Raw genomic sequence first — 27,479 nt, 5'->3', positions numbered from 1 at the left:
AGGAGACATGAAGCTGTACCCTACAATTAGGGTTGCCAACCTCCAGACTGTTGAGCATATCTTGAGAGAAACTGCATCTTTTATTGAACTTTTTCCATTCACCACCATCCTAGAGATGATTTTGTGTATGTGTGTTAAAACTGTATGAATTGTTCTTTTTGTATATTTATGAAGTGCGTATTGTATTAGACACGGTAGCATATAAATATTTGTTTGCACTTATAAGTATTCTTCGCTCCTGTACTGAATTTCTTATCCTTTGATACTAGTACAGTGGTGTCTATTTTCTCCTCAACCTCCAGGTACTAGCTGGAGATCTCCTGCTGTTACAACTGATCTCCAGCCGATAGAGATCGGTTCACCTGGAAAAAAATGGCCGCTTTGGGAATTGGACTCTATGGCATTGAAGTCCCTCCCCTCCCCAAACCCCGCCCTCCTCAGGCTCCGCCCCAAAAGCCTCCTGTCGGTGGCGAAGAGGGACCTGGCAGCCCTACCTACAACGCTTTGCCTTCAGCCAGCTTGCACTTGCCTTCTTCTCTCTCTCAAAACTTCTGTTTTTACAACATGCAAGTATGCAGACATGGAGGTTCTCACCTCAGCAGTAGAGGTGACAGCTTCTCCAAGCTCTGATGGAGCAAGAAGCCTCTCAGGAGACCACCTCAATGTGAGAAGACCTTGCCAGATCTGGCCAGGGGTTCATGTGGCTTAGCATCCTGTTTCACGCAGTAGCTAACTAGTGGCCCGAGACAAGGCACAGAGGGCAAGGCCTTCCCCTGATACTGCCTCCTAGCACTGGCATTCAGGTGTTTATTGGTTCTGGACATGGCGGTTCCCTTTAGCCATCATGGCTAGCAGCGTCTCCTAACATTTAGCTGCCGTGGGGAAAAATCCACTGCCACAACGCTCATATTTATTGTTGTCAGACTCCCTGACTCCCCTCAGGCATCACGTTAGGCCAGTGGTTCCCAACCTTTTTTTGACCAGGGACCCCTAGGACTTTTTTGTTCGGTGCAGGGACCCCAAGGTTCAAAATAGACATTCCGAGAATGTGAAAATAAACTTTAATCATAACTGTTAGTTAAACATTAAACTTAGAATAATATTTGAATATGTTTTTTATAATAGAGAACTTTTAATTGAAAATATTAATTTATTATGGGTTTATAACTTTGTTTCGTGGACCTTAATTTAGTTCTCGCGGACCCCCGGTTGGGAACCAGTGCTTTAGGCCAAAGCGTGTTGCTGTTCTCCAGCGGGGGCCTGGAGTTCTCCTGGGATTACAACTGATCTCCAGACTGCAGAGATCAGTTCCCCCGGAGAACATGGCAGCTTTGAAGATGTAGTTTTTATACGGAGGTGCGTGGAAAGATATTAGGCCCTCTCTTAGAGAAAAGCACAGGTTTTAATGAAGTAGATAGAGTAAATTTTCTTCTCGATGCGTCACCAGAGATAAAACAGGTGGCCAGGTTTTGCAGACTGGAGTGCATCACTAGGAAGGCCAAATTGAGCCATACTTTTACCCCAGAGCAGGACGGGGAATTTTGAGATTACTAGTTAGTTTACTTTTAGGACTCATATCTGTTTGTTTGTTACGCAGTGCGTGAATTTTAAATATTACTGGATTTGTACATTTTTAAGCAGGGGGGGGGAAACTGAATGTGTCGAGTTCTAAAGTCTGTGCTGAATTGGTCTTTTGACCGCAATAAATGATGATTGATAAATGATGATTGATTGATTGAAGAGTGGACTCTATGGCATCTCATCCCTGCTGAGCTCCCATCCCTTCCCGAATTTTGCCCTCCCCAGGCTCGACCCCCAAATCTCTAGGAAACTCCCAAACTGTAGTGATCGGCTGTGATAACCAGATAGGAAAGCCACTGGCACACCCACTGAGGGTCACTGTTATGAGAACAGTAATCACCTGCCTCACAGGAGTGACTGGGGTGTACAATTATGTCACTATTGGCATGACATGCTCTGTTTTCCTTTCAGGAATGGAGTCCAATACATGCACTGCGGGCCAGGCACCTGGACAGCCTCCAAAGGGAAGTATCTCAAGAGTCCAGACTTCACCAAGGAAGCAATCGGAATTGCTCCTGAGGCAGCGGAGAAAGATCAGCCATGCGTGTGTTAAAGGCAAGGGTAGGTGCTGGTGGATTGGTGAAATGGGGTTGAGAATGAACACCTGAAGCTGCCTTACAGCAAACCAGATCTCTGGCCCATTGAGTTCAGCACCGTTTCTTCTAACTGGCAGCGATTGTCCTGGGTCACAAGCCTGGGTCATTTCTGCATAGGTTATTTGCCCTGGATTCAATGCTGCTGGTAAGCATGGTGCATATGTGCACCTCCCCGAGTTTCCCTGGGTTTCTCCAGTCTTTCTGAGCTTGCTTTGCTCCAAAGTTTTAGGAAAGATTGCAGTAAAGCCTGGATGGCTACTGTGTGTGTGGGGGAAAGTTTGGATTTTCTGGCTCACGTGGCAGCCATTTTCCCTGCCCTGTCCCTCGCAGTCATTTCCATCCCCTGCCACCAAGGATCTTTTTTAAATTGGCAATTGAATCTTGTTTGTTGATATAACATTATGTGTAACAGGTTTTCTGATTTCCCATCTTTCAGTTAAAATTTTTTTGTCTCTGTCCCCTTTCGTTGTGAAGATATAAGGGGAAAGACAACAAGAGGGGCTCGAAATTTACAAAAGCTGGATATTCAGAGAACTTTTACATATATATTTATAATGTTATACTGCTGTAATGATATTCAATTGCTGATTAAAAAACAACACTGAAAAGTCTTGTTGCCCTGGGGAGGAAGGATGCCTGCTGTCAGGGGACTAGGACAGGGAAACTATGGGGAAACCTTTCAGGTGGAATCCTCTTTGCTGCTGCTCTGACAATCATCACTGCATTCATTTGTTCATGCAGTGAAACTAAGGGGGTTACCGCACTTTGTATTCTCAGTGATGTATTAAGAGTTTGAAAATGTTGTAAAAAACATCGCTTTAAAAGGGTTTTTGGATACCACGGCTTATAAATGGTTGGAAGACATTTTCACAGCTAAAGGGGCCAAACAAAGTGCGAACAGTATTTTTTATAACGTTTTCAAACTCTTAATACATCGGTGGGAATACACAGAAAGTGCGAACAGTATTTTTTATAACATTTTCAAACTCTTAATACATCGCTGGGAATACAAGTGCAGTAACAGCCTAAGACTGGGTTTAGATTTTCCTTTTGTCATTGCAACTCTTGCTTAATTGCGTACCTATGGTTCCTAAGAATTTGCAGAACACGGTCTTGCATCTAATTACTGTAACCAGAATTGTCTTTGCAAGACACTGGACGCAGGATATAATCCCCCCCCCAATCAAAGAATGGATTGTCAAGTGTACATAGATACTAATTAAGTTGACGGCATTGAGAAATAGCAAGGATGCGCAACAATTTCGAGACAATCTGGAAACCACTTATCCAAAGACTGATAGAGCTGGTTGGTTAAGCTCTTTTTTGGGGGTGAAAGTTCAATTAATGTTAGTCTGTAATGTACCATAATGTTTGAAATTTTAAAAAAGAAGGTAACCTGCTATTAGCTGTGCCAGTCTATCTACGTTTTCCCACTGTGCAGCAAAGAAGGCAGGCTGTTAAGGAGTGTCAGAGAATATCAGCAGTGTACATAGATACTAATTAAGTTGACGGCATTGAGAAATAGCAAGGATGCGCAACAATTTCGAGACAATCTGGAAACCACTTATCCAAAGACTGATAGAGCTGGTTGGTTAAGCTCTTTTTTGGGGGTGAAAGTTCAATTAATGTTAGTCTGTAATGTACCATAATGTTTGAAATTTTAAAAAAGAAGGTAACCTGCTATTAGCTGTGCCAGTCTATCTACGTTTTCCCACTGTGCAGCAAAGAAGGCAGGCTGTTAAGGAGTGTCAGAGAATATCACAGTAGGCAGATTTTTACATGTTACAGCCCCTGCCTGGAACATTACTCTTTGGAATTTTTTGGGGTAATCTCCATGAACATTTGAGTTGTCTACAGTAAGGAGCACACTTCCTGTTATCATAAGTAACTTATGTTGAAATCAGTGGGAGTTAACATCTAAGTATGGCTGAGTGTTCTATAAATCACAGTGGGACTTGCGTCCTAGTAAACAAATGGCTGCATATGTGCTTTCGGATCAGGGAGGCAAACTTTGCAAAATCGTAATATGCTGCAAAAAGTTTGTGCCTTTTTTTTTTGCCTGTTTAAACAGTGAGTAAAGTCCATAGCTCTCAACACGTAGCAGCTCGCGTTAAAAAGGCTGCATCTGAGATCAAAGCGAGAAATCAGGCATTTTGACCAGGCAAACAAGTGCAGTGCATACAGAGGGCAAGATTTCCCCTGGGGCTGAATGGAAAGTTAGTGTGCACCAGCATTGGAAGAGAAAAAAATAAATGTTGCTTCCGACTGGACTGATTTCAAAGCCGCAAGGGTGCATGTTGAGGGCACGGCAAAGGCTTTGCTGGCTTCAGCGGTCAGGTGCAGTCCTGCTTTCAAATCCACCAATGGGAATCCTGTGCCTTTTGTCCTATTCAAACAGTGGCGGTTAGAAGGCAAAGCCGGGCCCAGCTGCCTAGGAGGGAACTTGGCCTCTCTGAAGCTGCCAAGCTTAGTTACAGATTTCAGTTTCTGGAAACACAGGCCTAGTGTTTTCTGCCGTGGCAAATTGGGAGCCATGGAGCGCAGCACGGTCCACAGAATCTCCCTGTGCTCTAGGCCAGCGGACCGTTTAGAGTCCTCCTTTCATTTGAAAGCATTTGGTGAGTCCAACTAGGGAAGGGCGGGGAGTGGGGGGAGGCAGAGCCGGTTGCCAGGAGTCTGTGGTTCTTTTGGGGAGTGGTGCCTCTCTGTTGGAGGCGTGGGGAGGGGGTTTACAGCAAGTGATTACATGCAAATCCACAGCAGGAGCTGGCCACGGTCCCACCTCCCTGTCAGCTCCTTCTAAAGGCTGGGGCTCTCTCTGGATTTATCCCACATTGCTGGTGGGGAAGCTGTGCTTTCTTGCTGAGTGCCTTGACATGCACACTGGGACAACATGGGCTCTCAGCACCTCTTCATACAGCAATGCGTGTGTATGTAGGCTTCACACATGAGACATGACTGAATGACATTCTCAGACATTTTTGTAGCGCTTGAAGCGGTCCTATGTGGCTGAAATCTTAATCATGCTTGGAACTGCTGCTGAAACTGACAAGGATTGCAGTGATCCTGACGATAATCTGTGCAGTTTCTAAATGACTAATTCCTAACCTGATAGGTGCTCCAAATTGCATCTTTTCACTCTCAGATATGGAATAGTTGGAAAGACATAAGTGACAGACAGATACTCTTCACATATTTTAACTTCAGATGCATCTCTCTGGCATTTTACAAGAGCTCTGTCTATTAATTCATTACATGCTTATGTTTCCCTTCCTCCAAGGTAGCAGACTTGGGTAGCAGACTTGGTTCTCCCCTCCATTTTATCTTCAAAACAACCCTGTGAGGTAGTTGAGACTGAAATAGAGTGATTGGCCCAATGTCAGTCAGTGAGCTTCATAGCTGAGGGGGGATTTGAACCCAGGTCTCTCCAGTCCTAGCCCGGCAGTCTAATTGCTGGTTCACGAAACCACACAGGCAGTTAAATCTGTGCTTAAAAAGTAAGCGGTGTATACTGAGCTGGATTTGAGCCAGGGCTTGCCAAGGTCAGGCCCTGTACTCAGTGGGGGCACACAACATTCTGACATGTGAAACGGAGTATTGTTTTTACATTGATGTATTGCTTGGCCTTGTTTTGTGACTCTGTGATTAAGTCTTGCAATAAACTCCACATTTCAGTGATTTCTACCATCCTGATTGCTTCTGTAAGGCCATTTAGACATGGTCAATTTTGATGCTTGCTCAAAGCTCTTTTTTAAAATGCGACTTTAAAAATGCCTATTCAAAAGGAGAAATTCCAGCCCCCCCCCCACTTTCCTGCTCCTTTGTTATTGATAAGCTTTTAGCATATCCCATTTATGTTATTTCCATCCCAAAGAGCTTAGGCTACCAAGTAGCTGCCGCAAGAAACCTAAAGATAAAAACAACATGAAGATCTCAAAGAGTATTTTCTGAGATGGCTCCTCACATGTGGCCCTCCCTTCCTGCAGGAACTTGCCTGGCAATCTACTCCTCTATAGCTGATTAACATGATCCTTCTAGATATTGTTGCAGTGAATAAGTAATTTGCAGCATTCACTGCAACTCGAAGATGTAGAGAAAGCCACTAACTTAGATGCCTTTTTTTAAAATTAGACTATTGCATGATAGTCCATTGGAGGCCATTGATTGTGGTTCCTAATTAGAGCTTCCATGTACCTCTGAGTTTCATATAATGACTGAAAACAGATAACGGACTCACTATTGCCTTCCCACCCTACTGGTGAGTTTCCAGAGGCATCTGGCTGGATGTAAAATGCTAGGTTAAACGAACTCTTGGTCTGATCCAGCAGGGAAGTTATTGTATGCCCCCCTCCCCTCAACAAACATACAATGTGCTTCTGCTTCATTCATGGTGATTTGAGGTTGTGCGTGTCCCTGGGAACCTTCTGCAGTGTGAGCTGGATTGCCCCAGCTGTCCACACGGGGGCACCCTGCATGCATTTCGCACTGTTTGGTCTTCTGCAGGTTTGCTGCAGGTTGCTATCGTACAAGGATAATTTCCAGGATTACTATTTTATTTTGTTTTGTTTTATATTTCCACTTTTGTGGACTGCCACGCCTTGTTGGTTATCTGGCGTTACTAATGCTAAGAACGAACTAGCACAATTCTGTCTGAATCTGGGATTGAAATCAGACAGTTGGCTCGTAATTCCATCTTGCAAACTGTAGGTTAATCAGTACGCACAGAAGAGGAAAGCCACAAAAGGTGTACTTCAAGAAGATGTTTAGGGAACACTGGAAAGCAGCTCTGAGTGATTAACAGAAGTGGACTGGTTGCTGATGCTACCCTGGTCATATCCCTGCAGCTGCTGTTCCTGTAACTTGCCATTTGCAAAGTGCTTCAAAATCTTGATTGTGTTTTTTTCTCCACAATAATCTATTAATCCTTGGTCCACAACTTATTTTTAACTGGAGCTGTATTTTCAACGGAGCAAGAGCTGGGAGTCTAGCAACATTGATCCCTGCCCACTGACTCACTGCCAGATGGCAAAAGGGCTTTTTAATCCGCTCTTCTCCCATTTGAACAGCAAGACAGGCATTCACCGAGCCTTGGCACATTGGCTGCTCATTACTATCCCCCCCATCTTGTGTGTCGTATGGGAACAGGCCACTGAGATGCCATGGTGACTAAAGGGAACCCCATAGTCAGAGGCAGAAAATCTCTAAAACCCGGTGATAGGAGGCAGCATCAGGAGGCGGCCACGACCTGTTTGTTGATTCTCAATGGCACCTGGTTGGCCAGTATGTGAGACAAGATGCTGGATTAGATGGACCACTGATTTTATCCAATAGGGCTCTTCTTACATTCTTATGTTCCATCTTCTCTGTCTGCCACTCATGACCTTTCTTGTCTGCTCCAGGACAGCTCAAGCTCTCCATCAATGTGCAAGGCAGGGACCTTATGCTGTACGGTGAGTAACTGTTGACCGGGTCTCAAGGGAACAGGGTGTGTGCACTACTGTATGTGTCCGGGGACAGTGGAGGGAGGCGGGATGTCTCTTAGCCTCAGGCTCATAGCAGATCTCGAATGGCTGACCTGAGAGATGTTGGAAGGTGATTCAGTAACCCAGGTCGGACTGAAGGAGGCAGCTACCAGGAGATCAGCCATGCCTGCCAAGAAAACATGTATATCCAGAAGCCAGAATGGGTTAACTGGTAGCCCCCAACTTCTGCATCAGGGTTGCTCAGTGGCAGATCAGTTAGGACTATGATAATAGGTGGCTCAGGCCACCTGGGTCTTTTCTGAGCATTGTTTCCCATGGTACCCACCCTGTCTTCCAAGGAAGTGAGCACATTCTTTAAAAATGTTCTGAAGTGGGCAAGTTCCTTCATCATTATTATGGGCCCCAGATAAAATTAACAGTTTTATTTTTAAAACACATCATGTTTGAGGTTTTAAAGGGCTTTTATGCATGAGTCTGGGTCAGTAATAAAATCCTAGTGGCTGCTTCTTGTAAAGAAAAGCAGTTTGGGGAGGGGCAGTTTGGTGCAGAGAAGTGTGTGTGTTTAACTCTTTCCTGTGCTTGCCTTTTTTTGGCTTATCTCCTTCCCCTGAAATGCTTTCTTTCTGTGGGGCTCCAAACATATTCTTAGGAGGTAAACAAAGTGTCATGGTGAACAGAGGGTCAAAACAGCGGCTGTCAAAAATGGTAGCTGTGAGTCTACTTTCTCCCCGCCGCATTCAGTGCTATAAGGTTGTAGTACAGCTTAATTGTGTCCTGACATCACCACATTCTGCATTTGCTCACCCACTGCCAGCAGCATCCAATGATATGGAGGTGGGGCAGGGAAACAAAAAGAAATGCTATCTGGTAAGGTGCACCCAGATGTTATGGTGGAAAAAGGGGAAAGAGGCTCATGACTGCTGTTTTCAGTGGCAGCCTCGCGTGTCTTCCCCCTACTGTCTAGCTTGGCTGTCTGCCAGCAACCCAACACTGCTGTTCCCATTATGGCATGGGATGGGGAGAGATTAGTTGGAACTAGGGAACCATCAGTCAAAGCAGAATGCTGTATATGAAAGATTCCAGCTGTTTGCTTCATAGGACTCAAAGCAGGCTGGGGTTAGATTCTGCTTTCAGTGCTCTCGACAGAAATATCCCAACCTCTCTTGTACTGTGGTGGTGGAGCAGCTGCAGGTCAGAGCTAAAATCAGGATGCGGCCTTTGATATTTAACTCGATGTTGCTTTTGGGCCTTGGGCATGGAGCCCAGCACTATGAGCCAGAGGAAGTCAGGCGCATGAAATGCAATTTGGCATCTGGACGCAGGACTGCTTCTGCCTTCAACCAAGCTCTCAGGCCTTGGGTATTTTTAGTAGGCTTTTACTAATGGCAAAACATTATATGCGTGCACACACATTCTCCTCTCCTTTCAGATTTCACTCTTACTGGGCAGGCGCAGGCCAACCTACTGCCAAGTAAGGGGAACCCTTTCAGGTTTAAGTAAGTCAGGGGGAGTTCTCAGCATTGCCTATTCTAGAATCGATCAGCGTTGGTGGGCATAAGAGCTAGAAACATGTCCTGACTCTCAAGATGTTGAATTCTGCATCCACCCAACCAAATCCCACACTTTGGCAGAGCGATTACAGAATACACATGACCCCAGGTCTGAACCCAGGACTCAGTTAAAGCCTAGCACTTGTCTGTGCATGAGGAGATGTGCATTTTATCAGATTATGCTGAGTCAGCAAGGCGCTGGGGTAAGTGGAGAACTAAAAGCACCTGGGAGTAGAGCCGAGAAAGTAAGAGATAGGCTGGAAGCTGTGAGTTGAGGGCTTGGTGTGTGTGTGTGTGTGTGTGTGTGTGTAGCACAGCCAGCGATTGCTAAGTCAGCTTTCGATTCATTCTTCCCCTGTCAGCTAAGGGGCTGTGCACTCTATGCCAAGCAGCTTTTCCCATGCCTGTTTTGAAATGCAATTCCCCCCCTCCTTTTTCCCTCTCATCTAGTTATGGAAGCCAAAGGCCTGATGGGGAAAGAATACCGGATTTGCGACTCCTTTGTCAAGGTGGGCTTGCTGTTCTCTAGAAGGGAGTTTGTGGTGCGTGGCTTACTTGGCACGCACAACCCCTTTGTGGTGAATTCTCCCACAGGGCTCCTCTTCCCTTCTCAGCTCAGGCCCTCCTCCTAACCAGGCTGCTGACTGCGTTGTCTGTGGCCATTGATTTCTTTTAAAAAAAAATGATAAAAAGAACCTTCTCTCCATTTGCTTGCGGAGATTTGCGAGACCTGAAGGAGGAAGCAAGAGGCATTGAGCGTCTCTGAGCGGCTGTGGAATTCGAGGCATCTCTGCAGCATCTTGGTCCATCCTTTTGGTGCATCTAATTCCTGGGATCACAGAGTGTTCTTGAGTCTTTCTTGGGGGTTGGGAGTGGAAAGGTTTTCTCCAGCTGTTGTGCAGCCCACCTTAACTATCCAAAGGATGTGCTGTACCCCTGCCTTTCTGCCATAGGAAGAACATCTGCTGAGGGCCCTTGTAAGTGGTACCTTTCTCCTTCTTTGGTTTATGGAATTTTCCTAGTAAAGCTGTTTCAATCACTTGTGCTGATCTTGGGTTTTAGTCTCTGTCCCCTTCCAGTTTTGGGGGAATCTGGCAGCTTCTAGAGTGGGGGGGGGGGGCGGGCTAATTTCTATATTCCTCCACCATCCTCTGCAAATTCCAGTGCAGAATATGAATCGATAAACTTCAGTTGTGGTTCCATTTGGCTTGAGATCCAGGTGTTTTTCCCCCTGCTGGTTTTCTGCTCAAGGAGATGGATTGGTAGAAAGTCTGATTGGACCCACCCCCAGGGGGTTAAGAAGCTGTTTCTCTTTCTTTTCAAATGAAGATGTCTATCGTACCGGACACGGATCGGAGGTGCAGGCAAAAGACCAAGACTGTTCCAGACAATAAAAATCCGGTCTTCCACGAGCACTTTCTCTTGTAAGTATGGGAGGGGAAGGACCGGTGTGTGTGTCAGCTTCTGCCCACCATCATATCTGTCATTCCGGCTGGGCCCAGGCTATGAAAGGAGTTAGCCAAGGATCCCAGCCAAAGAGATTTCCACATGCCTTTCTGCTCTGTCTCTCCCCTCTTGTGTGCCATTATGTCTTAACAACATGCCTCATGCATGGTTAACGGCTGCATCGAAATGAGGCATGACAGTTACTGTCCTGCTCTTTCTCACAGTCCAAATGCCTCCAACCTTTGCACAGAACTGGCTGTCAGCACGCAGCGGGGGAGCTGGGCTTCTGCCCTCCGCACCCTTGGTATTTCTTAATTTTGGTAGCTTCTGTGTGGAGTGGCGGGGAGGGGAGCTTCTTTTCCTAGACTCTGAGCAGCCCTTGATGCAGAGGGGGGACCAAGCCAGGTAAAAGGATTTCTGGAAGCTGTAGCATGCCCTTGGAGGAGTCGGAGGACAGATGGTTTGGGTAGCACTGGTGTCGAGCTGATGTCTGTTCCTTTTACAATGTAGGTTCATTGCTGTTTGAACTATATTTCTCTATATCCATATCTCTTGGATCATTACTTAGCTCAAGAGAACCTGAGCCTGGGGATGGTTTTTCAAGTGTGTGTGTGTGTTGGGGGCTGCATTGGACTGGGAAAAATTAACAGATTATGTATACTGCTTGGTAATCTCTGTGTAAACGAGGGACTGGTGCCCAGTTTCACATCCCTGCTAGATGCGAACAACATGAGAGGTCCTGTGGGGTGAACTCCTTGCCTGCAGATCTAGCTATGCTGCAAGGGTGGCTGAGTTTTGGGGGGTCACGGCTGCATCCTTTCCCCTTTCATTTTCTAGCCCTTTGCAAGAGGAAGATGAGAGAAAGCGTCTGCTGATCACAGCTTGGAATCAACCGAGGAATTCCAGGTAAGGTCAAGACGAGAATAGGTTTGAACCGGTACAAAGCAGATACTCTCTGCGGGGTTGCCTGGAGCTCTCAGCCTGGCCACTTGAGGCACTGCTGACCAGGATTTGTGTACCCTTTGGGGGCCCCGGTTTCTGAACATGTTGCAGGACGCAAGTCCAAGAGGTCATCTGCACAGGACCAGTGGAAGGAAGATCAGCAGTTTCTAGTTGACGCTTTTGCAGTTATTGGGTGTTAAACTGCACGTTCTGCCTCCACCACCCCACCTTCATGGAACCAGAATTTCTGCCCCAATAGCATCAGCACCAAGGAGCTGTCCAGAGTGCTGGACCAGCAGCATTACCGAGCCACGCTTCCGCTGAGACCCTGGTCCACCAGCACCTCATCCCTCTGACATCCTTCCTATGGGAACCACTTGTTTCCACGTGACCTTATCTGTCTGTTGAGATCTACATGGGGGCGCCTTGCTCTGTTCACCCTCAGTGGTAAGGAGGTACCTGGTATTTGGTAAGGTTCTTGGAATGGGACCTTGTCATTGCTGGCACCTTGAATGTGGGATTAATTCCCCGCAACATCTTGGCTGGTGCCAGGCTTACCAAGTTTAAGAGACTAGACAAAGTCTTTTCCCCCAGTTTTCAGTAGAATTTATTTTCCCTCTGCCAATGCAATGGCTGCTTGACTTCTAATATTGCTTAGCCAGCTGTTCTTTCTTCTTGTTCATTCGCTGGAGGCTTTAGTGTGTTTTTATTTATGCTTTAAAGTGATGTATTTATGGTATTATGATGTGAATCGCCTCAGGAGGATTCATAGAATCATAGAGTTGGAAGGGACCGCCAGGGACATCTAGTCCAACCGCCTGCACAATGCAGGAAATTCACAACTACCTCCCCCGCCCACACACACCCAGTGACCCCTACTCCATGCCCAGAAGATGGCCAAGATGCCCTCCCTCTCATGATCTGTCTAAGGTCACAGAATCAGCATTGCTGACAGAGGGCCCGGCCATCTAACCTCTGCTTAAAAACCTCCAGGGAAGGAGAGCTTACCACCTCCCGAGGAAGCCTGTTCCACTGAGGAGCCACTCTAACTGTTAGAAAATTCTTCCTAATGTCTAGACGGAAACTCTTTTGGTTTAATTTCAACCCGTTGGTTCTGGTCCGACCTTCTGGAGCAACAGAAAACTTGGCACCCTCCTCTATATGACAGCCCTTCAAGTACTTGAAGATAGTTATCATATCATATACTGAATGGTGGTCTACCAATTTTAATGAGCTAAAAACAGAGCAGCTTTACGGCTTCCCAGTTTCCTCACCACCTGCGACATGTCCAGACGGTTTCCATTTAAGGGGCATGGTGCCCCGATCTGGATTTCCAGGTTCCTTCAATCCTGATACGTGAGGGCACTTTCGCCTGCCCCGGAACCTAGCCCACTGAAGTTCAGACGAACTGGTATAGCACAGCAGCTAAAACAGTGAGCTTAGAACCCCCTTCCACCCCTGTTCAGAAGCGTCCTTTGTCATGGTCTCAAGTAGCTTCCCATCCCTGACTCTCTAGGCAATGTGAACTGTATTGGGGATGGGAGGAACAGAGTCCTCAGTAGAAGAGATGCTTATCTCTGTTACCAATTCCTCCCCAGGCAAAGCGAACTTATTGGCTGCATGAGCTTTGGCGTGAAGACCCTGCTGAGCCCAGACAAGGTACGGATGGCTCCCTGTGTTGAGCGGAGCGGGGACATAGCTGCAGTGCTCGTCCTGGGGAGGGTGAAACTCTTTGTCTTTTAGAGTCTGCGTGGCAGGGAGAAAAGATTGGGAGTGACAGCGAGACGTTTTGCCCCAGAGCAAAGAACAGCAGAAGGAACACAAGGAGGAAGGGGAGGGCGCTTGCTTCCCAAGCTGAGCATGGCTGGGTTAGGGAGGGGTGGTGTGACAACTATTAGCTAACTAGCAACAGCTAACTAGTGGAGGCTGCTTGTGTTGAATGCAGAGGCTGTTGCCCACGGGAAACATGGAGTAAGGTGTCGGACACAGAATTCAGCATCCTTGCTCCATCCAGTGTTGAAAACTCTCGCTGCCCATGGAAAGCTTGTAGTCAGAGAGAAGGATTCAAACTTAACCTTCTCCCTGATATACCAGTTTTCCACGTGAATGGCATAATTTTGATGGGGCAGCATTAAAACACACTCTCTGCTCCCCCACCCCCATCTGCGGGTCTGAAGTGGTACAATCACAAGAGCTATACTGCAGGATTTTGCTGACTTTGTTTTTTTTTCCCATACGGGAATGGGCTTGTGTGGTTTCACTATTACATATATAGTGCAGCAGCAGTGGGGCTTCCACATGGTAGGCTTCCCTACATTTTCTGTGCCCTAGTTCTCTTTGTGGCCATTTCCCCTTCCCACGTTATTTTATTTTGCTTTTAATCAGTGGTTGGTATATCATTATAGCATTATAACTCTATCATGTTTTCTGAATTCCCAGCTTTCATTTTTTTTTAGCTCCTTTCATTGTGGAGATATAAGGGGAAAGGCATAACTCTGCATTGAAAGGGGCTGATTTACTTCTTTTAGGAGCTTGCAAATCCAAAATTTGATTTGAGATGCAACCAACGGGAGGGAGGGAGGTGAATGTGGGGAGAAACAAGGGCAGAATCTCCATTCGTCCCAGTTACGTGTGCTTCAGCAGCTTCCATAGAGGAGGAAGAGAAAGGCATTGTACCAAAGCTTTTTTGGAACAGGGTAGTTTTTGCAGAGGGAATTGAAGGGAGAGAGGGAGCAATAATTTGAAGAAGTGGCAGTAACCCCCCCCCCAGTTCTCAAATCAAACAGCCCCAAAGCTTGCAATATTAAAATTAACAGGCTTGTATTTGGAGAATAATATTTTGCAAGTAAATGTTAGCGAGGAGGGAATTTCTTTCTGCTTTCTTCTCTTTCTTAATTGTTCGCAATCTTGATTGTCAAAGCTCAGCCAGACAAGGGTGTTAGTAGGCTACTATTGCCCTCTGCTGGTGACTTGTCATCTATCAGTTTTTAACTACCAAAAGGCTTGAAATCAGGTTTGTCACTTCAGAGTAAGCCCGTGAAGTTTAGCGATTCAAATTCCGCACTGGAATTTGCAGAGGATGGTGGAGGGATATCGAAAGGGCACCGACATTCTCTTTTTAAAGAAGGGAAACCAAGGCTTGGAGTTTCCACCACTTAGTAGCACAACCAAGAAACAGAGTCTGGGGGTGGGGGCTATGCAGATAGCAGGAGACCTTTGTGCTTGTGCGTGTCAGATGATGACTGATCACCGGTGCTAGCGAGCAGGTTGAACCCCCACTGCTGTGCTCTCCCAAATTGCATCTTTTTCTTTTCTCCCATGTAAGTTAATTATTGCTGCTCATTCCCGGGGGAGAAATGTCCTGCTTCATGGTAACAGCAGTCCAATCCAATAAACCTTCTCACCCCCTCAGTCATACTGGGTGCGTTATTCCCCAGTGGAATTACAAGTAGAGGCAACATGTGCGCACTGAGGCAGAAACCTCCCCCCACACACACACACAACCTGCTGGAGGCCTTGTGATAGTCAGCCCCCTTATTTCAATCAATCAATACCTTTATTGGCATATTGGTTACAATGACAATTGTATAAAATGGATATCTAATATGTAAAAATACAACTAATAAAATTCATTCATGGTAGCTATCGGGTAAATTCTGCTTAGTTTCTCAAATTCTCATGGCAGCTAAAAGAAACTTTGCTACCTTCTCCACGGTACAAGAGTGCCGGTCAGCCAAAAGAAAAGCCGCTTTGTCTTTTGCAGAGGGATATAAGGTATCTTTTATCAGCGGTTCAATATGAGCTTCCCGTAGAAACTCATAATAGACACAATGGAGCAGCACGTGGATCACCCTCCTTATTTTAGACACACACAGATACACTTCTTATCATAGTGACCAGCATTTTGCTTGTGGACAATGGCACACAGACTAGATCAGGGGTGTCAAACTCATTTGTTACAAGGGCCAGATATGGCATAAATGTCACTTGGTCAGGCCGGGCTATGTGTACCATAAAATTTAATGCCAGGTACTGGAGATACAAACTTTATAGAAGACACAGGGGAAGCCAATTAATGATTTTTTTTTACTTTATCATTTTTTTACTTAAAATACAAAGATGCTTAAAACAATAACACTCTTACAGTATTTTCTTTTATTTAACAGTCTTTAATCATGGACATCTTTGGACTGGGGTTGTGGCTGTCTTGGCTGGCGAGCCTGCAGTGGGCTTGCCAGCCTAGATTGGGAGTGGGCTGGTGGTGGCTGCCTCAGCTAGCTTGCGGGCCAGATAAGAGCTCTCAAAGGGCTGGATCTGCCTTGGATCCCGCCGGGCCGTATGTTTGACACCCCTGGACTAGATATAAACTAGAAGAGTGTTTCTAATTCCTGAAAGGTTTAGGATCTCCTGCAGCTCTCCTCTTTGCTTTTCTTTGTGGCCAGGAAATCAGCGGCTGGTACTACCTGCTGGGGGAAGACCTGGGCAGGACAAAACACCTGAAGGTGGCTGCCCGACGGCTGAAGCAGAGTGGAGGTGGGTCCCTCTGTCCAGTCACTGGGGTGGGTTGGGGGAGGATTGTGGAAGATGCATTTCTTTCCCTCTCTCTCAATTACCGCTGCAGAGCTACCTGTACAGGCTCCCATTGTGGTGAGGAAGCATTGGAAAACCCAGTCACATGAACACATGAAGCTGCCTTATACTGAATCAGACCCTTGGTCCATCAAAGTCAGTATTGTCTGCTTAGACCAGCAGCGGCTCTCCAGGATCTCAGGCAGAGGTCTTTCACATCACCTGCTTGCCTGGTCCCTTTAACTGGAGATGCCAGGGATTGAAGCTGAGACCTTCTGCATGCCAAGCAGATACTCTACCACTGAGCCACGACTCCTCCCCATTTTGTTTGTGGACAATGGCACACAGTCCTCACCTGGACTGTTCTGAGTTGACTTTCCCTCTTGAGGCAGGGTCAATGGGTCCTAAATGGTTCTCAAGGGGCTGAGAAATACCTTTGCTAGCCTGACATGGTAGGCAGAGGCCCCAGGATATATGCATCCTCTGCTCTTGGGGATCCAAGGCAGAAAGCCACTGGATTTCCCCCACTGCCTGCTTTGAAGCACCCAGATTCCACCTTAAAGGGAACAGTTCCTGGGCAGCCCTTGTGCACCTTTGGTAATATGAAGTTGCTGGCAATGTGCCCACAGTTGTGCCAAGCAGGGGAGGAATAGAGAGAGGGGGTGTATTTTGGAACCAGATGGCACCCCATTGTCTCCACTGTCATGGCATGCTCAGGTGGAGGGTTTTAACTCTTTCCATAGTTGTGAATGGCAGTTCTGGTTTCAGGATCTGCCGGGCTGGGAAGCGGGATGTCTTGGCACTGGGGAGGCCCTTTGCTGAGACTTGGTGACTGACACACCCCTCCTTACTGCTTTCCAGAGCTGATGTTGGCCCAGCCAGCCCCGTTGCTGGAAAGCCAGCAGAGTGAGAACACAGAGCAGCTCAAGGTAGGTGTGAGCATCTTAGCCGGACTGGCTCGACAAAACGTCTCCAGTTCATGGATGTCAAACTTGCACTGCTAGCCAGGATCAGTCACTTGTGGCTCACTTGTGTTGGCATCTAACAGTCTGGAGGTCTAGTTTCTAAGATTCAGAATCCTTGCAACAATGCGCAACAGATGTCTCTTACATCTGACTTGTACCAAGCCAGACCATTAGGCAGCAAGCCGAATATTCATCTACTCTGACTGGCAGCGACTCTCCAGGGTCGCAGGTAGAAAAAGATCTTTCATGACACCTGCTGTCTGAGATTGTTTAACTGGAGATCTCAGAGGTTGAACCTGAGATTTTTGCATATGATCTGAGCCATGACCCTATCTCTAATCAAATATCCCAAGGGTAAAATTGCTGGTGAGCAGCAATTGAAGATATTCAGAAGGAACCACTGATTGCCGCTAAATATCTGCAAAGCTGCTATGGGAGGGTGCAATTTGTAGGGAAGAATTGGTGGGCAGACAGAGACACTTAATTCTTCCTCTGCCTCTCCAGCAGACATCTGTGTGCTGCGTTGGGATGAAAAGTAGCAGGGGGAGCCGCTATAAGGGAAACTTCCTCCCTCCCTCTGCTGCTTTTTCTATGCAAAGTGTTTCTTCTCCTTGCTTCTTTGTCAGTGACAAGGCATCCTAGACTCACATCTGCTGCCAAATGTCTAGTTTGGCCTACAGTTTGGAAAAAGCAGGGGAGAAACAGACACAAAAAGACCCTTTCCCTTCTCCTGTACACCCCTGCTCCAAATTCTAAACCAAAAACATTTTATAGAAGCTCTTCCCCTGCAGTTTCTGCTTATTTTCTGAATGGGCAGAGGAAGGCTTGTGTCATCCAGCAGCTTGCAAAGGAGGCAGAAATCCAACGGTGAAGCATTCTCCCCATCCCTGATGCTTTGTGCTAAGGAGCATTCAGTGTGTGGCTTCTTTTCTGCCTGTTGTGTTATCTGCTAAAGGCAAAAAAAGCTGCTTCTCTCCTTTGAAAGGAAAGGAAGAGCAGAGGCATCCCAATTATGAGTCTCCTCCTTGCCATCTTCGCAGGTGATGCTCAGGGCTTTTCCGCCGCTCAAAGGATTGCAGTGCTAGCAAAGAGAAGGCCGTGTGCTGTGAAGGCATGTTTTTCAAATATGCCTTGAACTCGATCAAGAGGTTTTTTTTTTAACGTCTTTGGATTTGAAGATGAGAATTTGCAAATTCCCAGCTATGTCAAGAGACCTCGCTGCTTTGGGGGTCTCCTTCGGCAAAGAGTGTGCATGAAAGGGAGTTTTCTGTGAAACGGCATTATTTCCCTGGCCGCTGGCAGTCCTTCCCCCTGAATACGAATGTGAATGCAAGACCACCACCCCTCCCTTTTGGTCCTGAAGTGGCAGCACTAGCGAAAGGCTGCTTCAGCATCGCCCAAGTGTTTGTGAGAACGCGGGTAGCAATGCGGCAGGGAACAAAGGCCGCCTCAGCAAGGGAGCTGACAGGAATTTGACTCCAAACTCTCTCCCTCTCTTCCTCATCCCTCAGAGTTCTCAGGAAGCCTCTTTGCTTATCATAAAGCCACACATGGCAGAGGCGGCCTGGGAGGTGAGGGGTGGCTTCCTGCCATTCTTCTGTGGAGCCGCCGGGTTCCCATGGGCAGCCATGCCAGGACGGCGGAGGCTTATTCTCGGCTGCCTGGCGGCAAGGAGACAGGGGGTCTCTCCTGCTCTGGCTTGCCTGGGAGGCAGGGGGATGCTTTGATTTTAATGGGCCGGACGCAAGCCTCGAGGCCTTGGACATGAGTCGGTTCAATGGACTGTGCAGAGTGTGCTCTGAACAGCGCTACCAGCAGGTCGGTGCATCCTTCCGAATCCCCAAAGCAGGTGTGCGTATATGCGAGGGGTAGAGGCAATGTAACTCTCTGGGGCTGCAGTATAGTGTATGAGAGAAAACAGGGTCGGCTAGGAGGGAATGTGCCCTGGGATTCTTCCAGTGGGGGCTAAACCCTGGACCCCGCGTATTCTCTGGGTGGCGGGACTATAAAGAGGCAATGTAGGATGCAGGCAGGCTTTCAGAGTGGCTTGGGGTGATCTTGTTTGTTTTTGAAACCTGTCCCTTTAGATCTAAGCCTCTCTTGACATGTTTGAGGCTTCAGAGAGGGTTTGGTGGTGGAAGGTACTGTGTGAGAAATATGACAGCAATAATACTCTAATGTTTCATGTTTACATATTGCTTTTTGAAATTAGCATTATCTCTGAAATGTTAGCGCACCACTTTAAGGTGGTATGTAAGGTGTACACCACTGTAAGGTGTATGACTATCCCCACATTCCAGATGGGGGAAACACAGTTGAAAGAGAGTCTGGCTTGCCTAAAACCACCTGGTGAGATCACAGCAGAGTTGAGTTGGGAGCTCACATGGGACTGTCGGCACTGTCCTTTGTATGTAGCTTCCATTTTGCTGTGGCTTTGTGTGGCTTTATGTACACTGCTGTCCCGGTTCAGAACCAAAGCTGAGCTGATCACGCCCTCTTAAGCAGGACAAGGTAGTGAGAGCAATCCTTGTTTTGTTCGATCTTGCGGCTGGTAATTGGGGGATATACTGCGTATAAACATGGAAGTTCCATTGCTAGATACCATGACTAACAGCCATTGTTAAACCTGTCCACTATGAATGTGTCTATTTCCTTCAAAAAAGCTTTCCCATGGTGCACTTCTGCTTCTTTGGTTGTCCATGAGAGAAGGGAGAGACATTGGATGTGTCATTGTGCCCTAGAGCTTGGATTAAATTTGAGCAGCTCTGTGATAACTCCCAACCCTTTGACTTGGGCTTCTCTGACTCGTCTGGAGGAAGAGCTGCCTGCCATTTCTCTAGTGTTCTTTTTGACTGAAACTCCCAGCTCTATCTGTTTCCTTGGTCGGGGTGCAAGCTGGACACCAGGATGATTCATGGGCCCTTTGTCTTTGTTGTGATCCACATACAGTCCTGAGCCCTAGGCATGAGTTTCAGCCATTTCTCATAATCAGGTGTCATGAACCCACAAAGCTTTCTTAAACTGATTCAGACCATGGGTCCATCAAGGTCAGTACAGTCGACTCTGACTGGCAGCGGCTCTCCAGGGTCTAAGGCAGGGGTGCCGAACTCAGTTTTTATGAGGGCCGGATATGACATAAATGTCACTTGGTCGGGCCGGGCCATGCCTTGCCAGCCCAGATCGAGAGTGGGGGTGTGTGTGGCTGCTTGTGGCTGGCTTGCGGCCGGATAAGAGCTGTCAAGGGGCTATATCTGGCCCTCGGGCCTTATGTTTGACACCCCTGGTCTAAGGTCTCTACCACCCAATCCTTTTTAAGCTGACAGAGAAAGGCAGTTGAACTGGATAACCCAAGGGAACAGAGGAAATGCTGGAGATTGAACCTTTGACCTTCTTCATGCAGAGCAGATGCTCTGCCACGGAGTTATGGCCCCGCCCATACTATGTGCATACTAAATTTTAGCTCTCTTCTGTTGTGGAAGTGCCTTAATAATGTTGACATCCTGTTAGCGAGTGAATGAGTACGTATGTGACTGAATTGAAGTGAAACTGAAAAAAAAAAGCCTGCATGCTCCTTTAACTTGAGTGGGTCAGCTGTATGCAGGGACGTTTCCCTGTGGTCACAGTCACACACACACACCCCCACACACACACTGCTTCAGGGCTTCCTTTTTATTATTCATTCCGCAGGGATGTACTGAAAGGAATGATGGGATTGCCTATTGGAAACAATGGGAGAGGATGGAAGGCCTATTGAAGAGCATGGGAGCCAGGATTGCCAATTGACTCGCATGGGCTCCACTGAAATACACTACAGCACAAAAACAATTGCACCAAAATCACGGAATGGATTTTCCATTAAGTTCACTTGCCCCCTGATAGACTGCTCTGGCACTGGATTGACAACCCCCAGAGTGCACTGTTATTCCACTCTGGGGCTGTCATTCCAGTCCCAGAACACTTCTGCTACTCCTTGGGTTTGTCATTCCACTCTGGGGGTGGGTGTCATTCAAGTCCCAGAGCACAGATTCTGTTCCCTGGAACCATTGTTTCACTGTGGGAGCTGACAATCCAGTGCCAGAGTAGTCTATCTGGGCCACTTGACCTTTATGGAAAATCCATTCCCCATTTTCTTTGCAACTGTTTTTGTGCTGTAATTTATTGCAGTGGAGCCCATGCAAGGGCAGCTAAATTGGTTCCTGATTATGCAAACACTTGCTTCCTCCCCACCCTGCAGCTAGGCTTTAGGAAGAAGGGGAAACCTGGGATGCCTTATGCACACAATTTGAACAGAGTTGATCTCAGAGCATACTTCAAATCCATGGCAAAACAGCATTGGGAAAACCCGAGAAAAGTGCTGGGTGGGTGCGAGGTCAACTCTGAGGGACAGAAAACTCATGCATAACTCCAAGGAACAACCAAGTCAGTCCCGGGGTGAACATGAGTTCACCCAGCCTCTTCAGTTAAAGGGACTAGGAAAGTAGGTGATATGAAAGACCTCTGCCTGAGACCCTGGAGAGCTGCTGTCAGTCTGAATAGACAGTACTGACTTTGATGGACCGAGGGTCTGATTCAGTATAAGGCAGCTTCATGGGACCATGTGTACCCATACATAAAGGACCCTAGTCTTTGGAATTGCTTGTGCTGCGGCTCCTATCACTGACATAACTTTTTGTTGTTGTTGTTAGAGCCCAAGGTAGAAAGAGGCGTCAAAGAAATCTCTTTGAATTAATGTCTCTTTTGACCAGATCCTGGTGGCTCACACAGGAGACCTCAGTAGGAATCTTTCTTCTGGCTGCCTTTCAGAGAAATCGGAAGGGCAGATCTTTCTCCTTTGTTGCTCAAACAGGAAACTTGGCAGACGGACATCTCTGGAATCACCAGGACTTGACGAGACATGATTCTGAGCATCTTGACCCCATGAATGGATATGCCCCATGGGTCACTTCAGAGAGAGCCCTTATGGGAGGCTGCCTGTCACACGGCATTTCCTCTGTTCCCTTGGGTTATCCAGTTCAGCTGTCTCTCTCTGTCTACTGAACTTGTTCTCCATTAAAAAACTAATTGCAAATGTGCAATTAAACCAGACAACATAACCATTTTGAAACCAAAAGCAACATGTCCAAACCAGCAGGCAAGATTTAAAAACAAACTCAGATTGCCCAAAACATCTTTCTCCGTTATCTTCCTAAAAAGGGGGCTATTTAGATATTTGGACTTTGCAATGAAAAATGCACAGTGAAGAGGCCAGCCGTAGCTCTTCGGGGACACAGGGCAGGCACCACAGTTGTGAGAACACCACTCTGAACCCTCAGTAAATGAGAAGACATCGAGCCACGCTCCCCTGAGGGAATGGGGAGGGTATGCTTGGGCAGGAGAGGTTCTCTGAGATAGGCAAAGCCTCAGCCAGGAGACATTTAAAGATAAGAATCAGCACCTTGAATTGGGGCCATGAGCTAACTGGCAACCGGTGCAGGCACCGAACTGCTGGTGCTGTCTGTTTTCTGTACGACTAAGGTTTGTTGCAATGGACAACATTTGGTGCTCAACAGCAGGATGTTTCTTTTATCCTCTGTGGTTCTGTAATGGTGTGAAAAACAGCCACGCACCTCTGGTAGACCACATAAGACCCAACAAATTTCCACACCTGTTTTTCTTTCTGGGAAAGCTCTAGCATTGCCTTGGAGAGAGTGTTTCCCATGGAAAGCCACTCTCCTTCCCTTTTAAGATCCAATTCCATGCGGTTTCCCTGAAGAGATGGATGATCTAGATCTGAAGAATGTAAAAGTAAGTTACAGAGCAAAAGAAAAAAATGTGAAATTACACATATAATAAAACAAGACGAGTAAAAACAAAACTGTTTCAAAGAGTAGAGAGGTGCCCTCTTAAATTTCAGTACAAGTGCTAGTGAAATAATTGCATCTTAATACTGTAATATCTGGACGCAATTCAGTGAGAGAGATTTGCTGTTAAAGAATTAAAGTTGCTGTTTTTGTGCTGGTCGTGGACCATAATAAAGTTTTAATGTAATAAAGTTGGTGAGTATTAGACTCAGATAATGGCTGTTTCCCTCTTGGTCACCCCTCTGACGACTCCGGGCCTTTGTTTTGATTATGCATGCCATTTACGACCGTCAGAAGTTGCCTCGCTCTCCCCCTGCGTTTCCCTGTGTTTTGCCTTTGTTTTCAAATTTGAGATAAAACAGGTCCCTGAAAACACGGGCAAAACACGGAAATACAAGGGGAGAGCGAGGCAATCTCTGATGGTCAGAAACGGCAGGCATAATCAAAATAAAGACCTGAAGTCATCAGAGGGGTAACCTCAAGGGAAACAGCCATGCATAAAAGACCGATGATTGCATTCAGATAGATAAGAAAAACTTTGGTTTGCTTGATTCCAAAACAAACCTCAGATGTCCTCAGCCTCATCTGCTCCTTCATTTTTTCCTGCCATTGGTTGACCAGTAAAGACAGGCACTTAACAAAAAGAGTGGTATGTTTCTTGCCTGCAAGTGATAATTAAATGATAGTTTGGAGTCCTGTTTCTAAGCAAGAAACAAAAGGTAATTTGTTGAAGTGCCCAGTTCAGACATCATGACATGTTATGAGAGGGGGCTGTGGTTCAGTGGTACATCATCTGCTTGGCATGCAGAAGGTCCCAGGTTCAATCCCAGGCATCTCTAGTTGAAAGGACCAGGCAGTAAGTGATGTGAAAGACTTCTGCCTGACACCCTGGAGAATCACTGCCAGTCTGAGTAGACAATACTGACCTTGATGGATCGAGGGCCTGATTCAGTATAAGGCAGCTTTATGTTTATGGTTAGCTCTAATTCAGTAAGCCTTCTATCTCAGCATGCAAGGGGAGAAGAGGAAGGGAGGGAGCCTTCTCGAGTCTCTTTCTCATGACCCAGTGAGCCACAGTTTGTTCTGGATGTCTGAAGGCAGCCAACGTTGGAGAAGACCAAAATATGGTATCCCATTATGCTAGTTGATGGAACTGGAAGTTTTTCACCGGCTCCCAAACCCTTTTAAATGCCCAAACCACAGAGTAATCTTATAAGTTGTGACTTTTGGAAAGTCCCTTGAGTAGGCAGGAGGATATGATAAATTCTTAATAATAGCTGCTGTGGTGTCAGCATCTTCTCTGTGGTCCCGGATGTGGCTTAGATAGCATGGTGTTATCTCTGTGGTAATGGATGTGGGCTGCATGGTCCTCCCCACGATAGTTTTAACCGTTCCGCTTACTGTGTCTACAGTACATTAGGCAAATGGAAAGTTCCTGAAGTTGGACCACAAGAACGGAGCGAAATGGTCCCTAACATGGCTGGCGGCAGCACTAAGATCTGAGCTTACCCAGGGCCTCTCTGGCCTGTCCCACTCTTATCTCTTATGGATCCCTGTCCCAAGCCCCAGATTCCGCCTTTCTGTGACAAGTGTAGGGCTGTACTATGTTATTCAATTTCCCCCAAAAAACACCAACGTGTGTAATTTTGTTGTTTGCTTTCAGATTTCGATCCCACGAGGAAAGAATGGCTTCGGGTTCACCATCTGCTGTGACTCACCTGTCAGGGTGCAGGCTGTGGACTCTGGTGAGAATGAGGGCAGAGGATCTGAGTGGTGGGGTTGATTGGTTTGGTTTGCAGCGGTCCTTCCTTTTAAACTATTTTTGATCTTCTCGACACCTGCCACACACTTCCTACTCAGTGTTATTTTTAAGGGTGTTATCTGTGCTACAGCCCTGACCTGGATGGCCCAGGCTAGCCTGATCTCGTCAGATCTCAGAAGCTAAGCAGGGTCAACCCTGGTAAGTCTTTACTTGGGAGACCACCAAGGAATACCAGGGCTGCTGTGCAGAGGAAGGCACTGGCAAACCACTTCTGTTAGTCTCTTGCCATGAAAACCCCAAAAAGGGGTCGCCATAAGTTGGCTGCGACTTGATGGCACTTAACACACACACATCTGTGCTACAACTGTCCTGGCTTTCCCTTGAGAAAGCTGGTAATTATATTTTGGCATACATGATACAAATTATTTGTTAGAGAGCCCTAGCTTCCCTCTGGGGCAGTTTTAGTGATTCTGGGGCCCTGGTCAAAAGTTCAGGTTGGGACCCCAGAATCACTGCCACCCCTTGCCAGCACCCCACCAGGCCTGCCCCCCACCAGGCCTGCATAAGAAGCAGTCCTTGCCCTGTGTGAGACAGGCAGGACCTGCCCCCAGAAGCCAGGTAGCCAAGCCCTGGATGGGGCAGGTGTGATTGGCCACCACCAAGCATGTGAGTGTAAGCAGCCACTGCTGAGGCAAGTGGGCTGAACCCCAGACAGGGCGAGTTCAAGAAGTAGCAGGAACTTGTTCTTGTCCCCCTCCCACTCTGCCAGGGGGCTGGGCCATGGGTCTAACTATATAGATAAATAAATACCTAAAAAAATTGTATGTAGATAAGCTTCTAGATAAACTCTGGGCGTAGATAATCGCTAACACACACTCCCTTTCAGGTGGTCCTGCAGAGAAGGCCGGCTTGCAGCAACTAGACACTGTCCTTCAACTCAATGAGCAACCTGTTGAGCACTGGAAATGTGTGGAGCTGGCGCATGAGATCCGGTGACTATAGCACATGTGTTGATGGGTGGTGTGGCTGCAGTGGAGCCAAGCTCTGAGTGTATTGAGGATAGGGACTGAGGGGGTTCCAGTGTGACAATCTGAGGAACTGCCCTACGGGACCTTGTCTCTTCCCACCAGTGGCCATCAAAACGTTCCCGAGAACTAAAGATTTTATTTATGTATTGTGGATAATCACCTCTGGTAGACATATCCCCCATTAATTTGTCTAGTCTTCTCAATTCATCCCTGATTGCCTGGGGAAGTTCACACTCAGGGGTTTACGACGACACCCTCCTCCCTTGTTTGTCTTGAGCATCTGGTACTTTACCTCTGCACATGGAGGTTCCATTTAATTTTCATGGCATATAACTTGTAATATCCTCTAATTAGCTGTTATGGTGAATAGCTGTCACTAGATCACTAGATCTGTCAGCTATGTAGTGAATAGATCACTATATCTGTCCTTTGTGAAGGGCTCTCTAAAGCGGGGAGGCAGGGAAGCCTCTGAGAGTCTGGGGCTGCAAGAGGAGGAGGAGGAGAAGAAGAGTTGGTTTTTATATGCCTACTTTCTCTACCGCTTAAGGGAGAATCAAACCAGCTTACAGTCTCCTTCCCCTCCCCACAACAGACACCTTGTGAGGTAGGTGGGGCTCAGAGAGCTCTAAGAGAGCTGTGGCTAGCCCAAGGTCACCCAGCTGGCTTCATGTGGAGGAGTGGGGAAACAAATCCAGTTCACCAGATTAGCATCCACCGCTCATGTGGAGGAGTGGGGAATCAAACCTGGTTCTCCAGATCAGAGTCCACCGCTCTGAGTGGCAGGTCTGGACTGAGCTCTGACGATAATGAGGCAGTGGGCTCTGAAATCATGAGGTTAATTAGTGAACTTAGCTCGATACCATCTCGTGGAGCTTGGTGTGTCCTTGGAGGGGGTTCTGCAGCCCCCTCGAGGCCCTCTTTTATACCCACCCAGCCTTTCATGACAGCCTCTCAAGACAGTCATGCTAGGAAAAGTTGAGGGCAGCAGGAAAAGAGGAAGACCCAACAAGAGATGGATTGACTCAATAAAGGAAGCCACAGCCTTCAATTTGCAAGATCTGAGCAAGGCTGTCAAAGATAGGACATTGTGGAGGACTTTCATTCATAGGGTCGCCATGAGTCGGAAGCGACTTGACGGCACTTACACACACACACAGCCTCTCATACCTACGTCTCTTACAGGAACTGTTCGCAGGAGATCACACTGCTGGTCTGGCGCATCGTCCCTCGGGTCAAACCTGGCCTAGAAGCCGTCATTCGCCGCTCCTCCTGCAAATCTACGTATGACTTGCAGTCCCCGCCCAACAAACGGGAGAAGAACAGCTTGCTACGGCCGTGTCTCCCTGAGCACCGCCAGAGCTGCCACGTCGTGTACGACGGGAACGAGGGGCTGGTGCTGAACGGCTGGGAGCGCTACACGGAGCTTGGGAAGGCCACCCAGCGTACTATGCCCCCGCTCTCCCGACCCCCCTCTACTGGTGGGGACAAGAACTACATCATTTTGGCACCCCTTAACCCAGGAAGCCAGGTACGAGCACCCCAGAATAGAATCCAGCCCTGCCCTTCAAGTGCTTGTCTGCCTGTTGCTCACCCGTGCTTTTCTAGTAGCCCCAAGGAGCTTTTCAGCCCCAGCCAACCTTTCTGTTCACGTGTCTTTTAAGGCTTCATTACACCTTTCCAGAAAGGCATACCAGGTGGGTTGGAGCAGAGCCGGTTC

General features: G+C 47.2%; 1 protein-coding gene across 3 annotated transcripts in view; it reads left to right on the top strand.

Annotated features, from left to right (window-relative positions):
• RGS3 (regulator of G protein signaling 3) overlaps positions 1-27,479 on the top strand; it is a 97,065-nt gene that overhangs the window by 6,600 nt on the left and 62,986 nt on the right. For 2 of the 3 annotated variants that reach the window (XM_056860294.1, XM_056860293.1), the window contains exons 1-4: positions 18,555-18,950; positions 24,636-24,717; positions 25,621-25,726; positions 26,945-27,290. In XM_056860294.1, coding sequence (XP_056716272.1) covers positions 18,897-18,950; positions 24,636-24,717; positions 25,621-25,726; positions 26,945-27,290 — 588 coding nt within the window. In that variant the 5' untranslated portion in view covers positions 18,555-18,896. Of the gene's footprint in view, positions 1-1,992; positions 2,143-7,576; positions 7,628-9,660; positions 9,720-10,539; positions 10,635-11,493; positions 11,563-13,196; positions 13,258-16,040; positions 16,132-17,028; positions 17,097-18,554; positions 18,951-24,635; positions 24,718-25,620; positions 25,727-26,944; positions 27,291-27,479 lie in introns of those variants that run through there. The other variant, XM_056860297.1, reaches the window with a different exon arrangement.

Source organism: Euleptes europaea, chromosome 14 (assembly GCF_029931775.1).
Source record: "Euleptes europaea isolate rEulEur1 chromosome 14, rEulEur1.hap1, whole genome shotgun sequence".
Lineage (NCBI taxonomy): Eukaryota > Metazoa > Chordata > Lepidosauria > Squamata > Sphaerodactylidae > Euleptes > Euleptes europaea.
Note: the sequence above shows the minus strand (reverse complement) of the source record. Positions and strands in the feature narration are given on the sequence as shown.